The sequence below is a fragment of the Anser brachyrhynchus genome, assembly GCF_964034855.1.
Source record: "Anser brachyrhynchus genome assembly, chromosome: 6".
NCBI classification, from domain to species: Eukaryota; Metazoa; Chordata; class Aves; order Anseriformes; family Anatidae; genus Anser; species Anser brachyrhynchus.
The window spans coordinates 14,319,719-14,327,010 of NC_137700.1; the positions used below are offsets into that span (position 1 = coordinate 14,319,719).

At 43.4% G+C, this 7,292-nt stretch overlaps 1 protein-coding gene across 1 annotated transcript; it reads right to left on the bottom strand.

Moving 5' to 3' along the window:
* Positions 1–1,583: 1,583 nt before the first annotated feature.
* ADIRF (adipogenesis regulatory factor) lies at positions 1,584–6,391 on the bottom strand. The gene is made up of 4 exons (XM_080597901.1): positions 5,303–6,391; positions 4,644–4,891; positions 2,814–2,876; positions 1,584–2,165 (listed from the first exon to the last, which is right to left on the bottom strand). The coding sequence occupies exons 2-4, from the start codon at positions 4,702–4,704 to the stop codon at positions 2,059–2,061; spliced, it is 231 nt and encodes a 76-aa protein (XP_080454027.1). The 5' UTR covers positions 4,705–4,891; positions 5,303–6,391; the 3' UTR covers positions 1,584–2,058.
* Positions 6,392–7,292: the final 901 nt, after the last annotated feature.

Genomic DNA, 7,292 nt, shown 5'->3' on the forward strand with positions numbered 1-7,292 from the left:
AGTTTAGCCCTGGAAATACTTGCCAGTAAGTGAGTCAGACTCACGGGTGCCTCTGCAACAGCATCTGCCCTCAGGACAAAGGAGCTGTGACAAACTCTGCTCAGGCTCCTGGGATCAGTGCTGAAGCAGCAAGGCCTTTGTGTCACGTCCCTGCTCCTGGCACCGAGTGCTGGGAGTTGCCTCCTGGTGCTCCTTGGCCAGATGGAGACCAGCATTTCTGCTCACTGGAGGAGGGGGCTGGCCTCCAGTGTGCCCCCCGCCTGGCAGTCCCCTCTGCGGCTGCAGCGAGGCAACGTGAAGCCTGCATGCTGAGTGTCTGGCCTGTAACAGGAGCACAGAGCACCAGGAACAGTATCAGTTGTTTAAGAAGATAAGTGGTTTTACTGGGAAAAACAGAACAAACACACACCATAACTGCCGATTTTTTTGTTAATATGAACTAAGAACTGCTTTGCAGAAAGTAAAGTGTAATGAAGACCAGTGCGTGGACTACTATTACCCACAAACACAACACCAAGCTGTGAAATTCCAAGCCTAAGTGCTCATTTTCTGAAGATTTCACCATGAGGGAAGTAACCATGGAAAGTACTAAATAATTAAGTACTATTGAGTGTCGCCCGGTAACTGACAGTGCAATAGTGTTGCTCTTTTTCTGTGAGCTTGCACTTGGGTAAATATTTAGGCTTTTAGAGCTTTAAATGACAGTGGACATTGCATTGGGACACTCAGTGCAAAGCCCTGGACTACGTTTGCTCACAGGTGATGCGTCACATATAGGTTCCTCTAAAGGTTTTTCAGTCCGTGCGGTCCTGAGCAGATTGCAGCCAATGCTCAGTGGTCTTCATGTTCAACAGTGGGCTACTCTGTCCCAGGACTGCACCAGCAAACACCAGTGCTTCCAAAAAAACCCTTGTCACCCTCAGCTCTTGGCCAGCAGGTGTGAGACAGCAGTGTTTAAACCTGGCCTGGGCTGCCCTGTTTCTTTATATCCAGATGCCTTTAGTTAGTCTTTGGTTTTCTTTTGTAAGGCCCAGATTAGCTTTTTACCCAAAACAGACTGGTGAGACTTCAATCCAGTCAAAAAAAAAAAAAAAAAGAAAAAAAAAAAAGAAAAAGGCAAATATTGCCAAAATTGCTTAGCAATGAGAAACATCCAAAGGCAAAGGTAAGAGCACTTACTGTGAATAAGTGGGTAATAGTGCCTTCTGTTGACAAAGGAAAGGCTAAGTGGGCATCCTGTCAGGCTGCAGCCAGGCTCTGACTGCTCAGCAATCAGCAATTTAAAATAAATATTTCCATCTCCCAGGCCAGCAGATTGCCCACTCTGCTCTGTAGCACAGCCACCTCTAAGCACCAACACCTTGAGAGCGGGTACCCGCTGTGCCGTGTGTGCTGGGACATCTGTGAGCAGTGCTCAGGGACTGCTGCTCATTGCACCTACCTTACGGGACGGTCACTGGCCTCTTTGGACTTCAAATCAAAAGCAAAAGAGATTGGCAGGACATTGTGCGATCCTTTACTGAAACCCCAATGACACAGCAAGAGTACATTACAAGGTGATACATTTCCAGGGGGTGGAGGGGTGGAAATCTTAATAGTACTTTTTATTTATCTCAATCTGAAAATACAGCAAAATAGAATGAGTGAACAACCGACATGAAATATAACACCAGCTTAACTTTTGATTACTGAGAGGAAACTTAATTTCATCATGTGAATATTCTGGTGCCCCAGAAAATTAACAGTTTTTCTATTTTTGTAAGTACACTCAACAAATGTGGCAATAATTATTGCACTGTTGTAAGAGCAGGGCAATAACATTGCTGAAGCCTTATGGTCCATTTTGAACAGAACATTGTGAACAGATGTTATAAGATGTGCTAAGAGATGTAATTTTCCTATAGGAAGGATAAGGAGAGCATTCTGCCTTACGATTTTGTACTTGGGGAGAGAGTAGTCATCCAGATCTCAGACAGTTTTCATTTTTCCACACGCAGGAGTAGGGAGTTGCAGAACTAAGATGGATTTTACATGCAATACTGTTTGCTTAAATTAACATTATTTCTTAAGTCCACATTTTTTCCCAAAGCCAGACATGGCTTCTGCAGCTTGTCCAGTTGCTTTTTCTACACCATCCTGTGCTGTCTTGGAAGCCTTATCAATAGCTGAAAGAGAGGGAAAAAAAAATAACAGATAAGCAAAAAGCTTGAAAAAATGCACCATAGTTTAATATTTATGATGGGAAGGGGAAGTGTGAAAATGTTTACTCTATAAAAAATCCAGGGATATATCTTGCCAGCGTCCAATGATAAGAAACGAGCTGCCAAAGCTCTGTGCTCGCCCTTCCAGCTTTGATCATTAATGATTGACCCCGGCTGCTGCCTCAGCAGGCGCTTGGGGCTGGCCTGGGCTTACCCCTGGGCGGACTCCTGCCCTCGGGGCTGGAGGAGGCAAGATGCATCGCAAGCCTGCTGCATCCTCAGGGAGGAAGAACAAAGTTTTGTCTGCTTTGTTCCCAGAACTTTTCTCTACACGAAGGCGAAATCTGAGCACGAGGCTGAGTGCCATGCACCAGACACGGTGACCAGGGGCAGGTCGTTGGTTGTGGGATGTCTGCCAGCGAGCGCATGGTGCTACCAAGGAGCAGATCCAGAGATCCTTTCCCAGGAGTTTTGTGAAAGGCCAAAATTGTCACAGACACCAGGGGACCGTCATCCCGAGCATGCTCACAGGACAGGGGGCAATGGGAGCTGCCTGCTGTGCGCGTGTTCAGCTGCTCCATCTCCTGTTGACTTCAACATAATTTCTCATACCTTTCTGGCTGGCATCTGTAATCTGGTTGACTGCATCTTGCGTAGCCTGTCCCAGTGAATTTGCTGTAATTAAGGACACAAAAATACATTTCCATCTGTTCACACTTATGCTCATAGGACCTCCTGATGTCAGTAGGCTTTCCCTGTCAGGGGCAGGTTACGTCCCTGCCACTGACAAGGCTGGGGTCTGTGGGGTTTGCTCATGGGCACCCTATGAAGTATGGGTTCTGCCAGAGCAGGCAGCTGTGAGATTGTCATCAGCACTTACTGATAGCTGGGCACATAGATGACACATCAGAAGATAAAAATATGAGGAGGAGATAAAGGAGCAAAGGTTAGCAGGGAGCTTGAATGAGACATTGGGCTGCAAGTTGCTTATTTTGCACTACACTAGCTTTTATTGATTTTTTTAGGTCATTATGCTTGAAGATCTTTGACCATCTCACGTGCATTGTCCTTGCCGGCTGCTTGGATGTAGTGCCTTTTTTCAAGAAGGAAGAAAACATATTAAACAGAGCAGGACAGGAAAAGGGAGATTTTACAACAATCTAAATGAGCATGAAGAGAACTAGAAGAGAAAACAATAATGGATCAGCTCCAGAATATAAAGCATTAAAAGCATGAGACGCAGTGTAGTCTTGTGCTTTTGTAGACAAGATGTGTGATAGCTTATCAAAGAGTGGCAGCCATCTTATCACCTCTGCTAGAAGGTGAAATGATCCCTCAATGCCAGGAACACATTCAGGATGCAGCAAGGGTTATTTAATTTTTTCAGAAAGGAGTACCACCAGATCTCTGGGTCTACTCTACATTTGCTCCCAGATGTGTAATACTCTACTCTACCTTATTCCAACTCCAAAGAAGTCAGTGAAGTCACTCACATGTTTCAGCTATACAGCAAAGTGCTTGCAGGACCTAAATCCAGCACTGAATCGAATACAAATTATACCCTGCTAGGAACGGTCTGCACACAAACTCTAAAGATTATACTATAAAACGCTATAGTAAGCTATACGCATGGTGATTTTTTTCTTTTTTAATTCATTTAAAGGTGAAGCTATTATACTTTGCATTGCAAGGTTGGTTTCCAGTGCACAGTGCTAATAATAACAGAGTACTTGTCCTACAACATGGGAATATTTATGACAGAAACATATACACAGGCTTTTTAAACCATGTAAAATCTGGTGGTCACTGATGGATAAGACTACAATAGAAACACACTTGTATTATTTCTTACAAACAGTCCATTTTAATCACTTTAGGTATTACTAGAAGGCATTGGTATTCAGGCCAAGTAGCAAACATTCAAGGCCAACTCCAACTCTTGAACAGAGAGCAGCTTAAAAACCACCACAGAGAACAAAAAAAGACCACACTGAGCAAAGTAAATGCTAAATACAAAAGGTCGTTACCATTAAAAAAAAAAAAAAAAGGCTCCAACACTTCAAACCTACCAGGTTTAAGATCTGTGTGGGGAGAGCTCAAGGAGAACCGCGCTCAGCAGTGCCTGCACCAGCTCTGCAGAGGTGGTGCCTGGGCTGTTCTGAGAGCCAGGGCTGGAGCCTGCTCCAGGTGATGGCCAAAACGTAGCCCCAGGGACGGAGAGAAAACGAAAAGCCATGCCCTGCTCTCAGCATGGGCCTGCCTGCAAGCAGGGCAGCAGCTCTTTGTCAGGACCTTTACGGTCCAGTCTCAAATGTTATCTGTTAATGGGAAGTCTTATCAGTTACAATGAAGCTAGAAGTATAGCTTCAGATTTTGGTTTGGGTAAGTGCAAGCCGAAACTAACCCCCCGGCAAACAGACAATGATATTCCATCTTCCTTACCAGCATCTTTTGCTGCACCTTCTGCCTGCTCCTTCAGTCCCTGGAAGCTTTTACTTGACATGGTGGCTCCTGATGCCTTTTCACAGCCCTCTGCTTCAATAAAGTTCAACACCTGGCAATGTACAGCACACTGTGAGGGGTGTCCTGCCCCGTCTGCTTTTATACGTGTGCCAGGAGACCTGCCGATGCTTTTGGGGATGATTGGTGCAATGGGTGGAGTTTGAATTTGAGGAATGAGAGCTGAAAATCTAAACAGAAAAGACGTTTATTTACCCTTCCCAATGAGAGGGTGTGCCCAGGTGGAGATTTCTGCTTCATCGCATTGTCTTTGTTTATAAGTGTTATTTGTTTTTTTTTTTAATTCAAAACCAGAAAAAAAAAAATCCTGTTCCATCATAACAGACAGAGAAAACCACTGAGCTAAGCTCCATAAAGAGCTCTGGAAAACTACTACAGCAATAGTACCTGGGCTCGGTCAGAGTTCACCCTAGCCAAGCTGGCTTCCTTCTTCTTTCTTCCTTCCCCAAGTGTTATGGTAGAGCTGAACCTCCTGAGGACAGGCTGCAGCCTGAACTTCATTTAGGTTTTAGCAGTTTTAATCACAATACACTTTTCTGGTCAGATACAATACTTTCTAATTGTGAGGGCTGTAATTTTACCTGTGTTTTTACAAGAAAATGCAAATCTGGCATCCTCCCAGTTGCATGTTTATGTTGGATTGTAAAAAGCCGGCATTGTGAAGGCCTTGCCTAGGCTGGGTGACAGCTGGGGAAAAAAAAAAAGACAAGAAAAAACACTGTTTACTGGTATGAATTTGTATTACAGATTTTGTTGGTACAGCATTATTGTTTAAAATCATTTCCTCACCTAACATCACTACTTAAATAACAGTTTCTGGCTTTAACCTCTGTCATTTCACAGGTTCCTACCAGCCTTTGAAATTGATGTTTTCTGCCACCAATCCTGTGCACAAAGAAACTCGGTACAAATAAACCGCTGTGCCTGGGCAGAGCTGAGGGTCAGTGGGTTTGCCAGCTTCGAGGCTCCTCATTACCACCCTCCAGTTCACAAGGCGCCCTAGTTCAGACATTCACGCTCATAGCCACATTCATCTTCCTGAGTAAAGCCTTTTTGTTGGGAAATGGGCACAAGAACAAGATACCGTGGATAAACTAGGGTGGGAAGTGACAGCTCTTGTAAGTTCAGTACTTCATTAGTACCCAAGTGAGCAAGAGCAGCAGAAAACAAGCCTAAACACAGACCGCTTCCCTCGGCGGCTTTATTCAGGCTGGCACTGCACAGAGCTCTTTTCAACTTCTGCACCGCTGGCACCGCTCATTTATTGTTTCAGACAGCAATCCTCTTTCCTCCAAGACAGGTCAATTAGCATTTTAGTTACGCATTCCCATCACATATCTTTCTCGATTCCTCGCTGATTTCTTTTTTTCTGATCAATTTTCTCACTTGGCTTTGCAAAAACTCTGATAAAAGACACCGATATTTTGGGGTTCATGGCAGTTCTTTGACTAAAACACCACCACAGACCTACTTATCTTTCTTGCTCAAACTCAAGAAACTAGCAACAACAAAACTACAACAAACAGGCAGATTTCACCAGTTCTCAGCACCCTCAGCCAGCTTGCTGCCGCCTCGATTAATTTTGTGTGGAGTCGTGCTAGCAAAAGCAAGACATAGGCTTTCTAGCATCCTCCAAGAAGGTTGTCACAGCTCCAGAGAGATGTCCTCACATCTCTTCTGTGCTGCTGGAATTTCAGCTCAAGGGCCCCACTGGCTCTGGCTGAGGGAGTCTGCCTAGAAGGGAGAAAAGGAGTTTGGATAACATTTACAACTGAAACGTGCTTGTACTGAACACTAAACAAGCCCTATATTGTAACAGTATTTTAGAGGCAGCATAGCAGTATGGCTCCTAGTCTGATGTAATCCTTATCATTAATATAATCCTTATCATTAATATAATTGTCCCAACTACAGTAAACAAATAAATGAATACACAAATCCAAAACCAAAGTAAGAAAAGTACATGTCCCCAGCAAAATGACATCACAAATCATTATAATATAATCCAGAACAGAAGAAATAATCCTATTGGGCTAATACGTACCCTACCATGTAGAAATTCTGGCTCTACCATATCTACATGGTAGGGTACGAATTAGTCCCACATGAGGGGACCAAAAGGTCTGTGCATCAGGTGGCTTGCAGAGTTATGAAGCCACATCAGAAAATTCCTGAAATGTCTTACATCATCTTTATTTACTTTGTGAGTTAATGTTATTTTTTTAAAGCTCACATGAAGCATTTAGAACTGATGTTAGGTATACATCAAAGTGCTCAGAAATAAAAAGGATGATTGACATGAGCAAATATGATGACTTGAATTTCATTTGCTCAGGAATTTGCAGCAGTTTGTTCCTGTGTTTTCATTTTGTTATGAATATTGAGACTGCTAATGTAGATCAAATCTATTTTTACTTTTAGCAAAATAAGTATTTCTCTAAAGAATTTAGCCTTGTCTTGGCCTCCAAAGGGAGTAATATCACAAGAGAAACAGATTAAGAGACTATTTAAGGAATAGCAAAAGTAAAAAGGTAACTTACTTCTAATTTTAGATCCATGAACTAAGCAAAC

Coding starts and splice junctions, on each gene's coding strand:
- ADIRF (XM_080597901.1), bottom strand. CDS start 4,704: ATGTCAAGTAAAAGCTTCCAGGGACTGAAGGAGCAGGCAGAAGGTGCA. Junction 2,877..4,643: donor AGGTGCAGCAAAAGATGCTG/GTAAGGAAGATG, acceptor CCTTAATTACAG/CAAATTCACTGGGACAGGCT. Junction 2,166..2,813: donor TACAGATGCCAGCCAGAAAG/GTATGAGAAATT, acceptor CCTCTCTTTCAG/CTATTGATAAGGCTTCCAAG.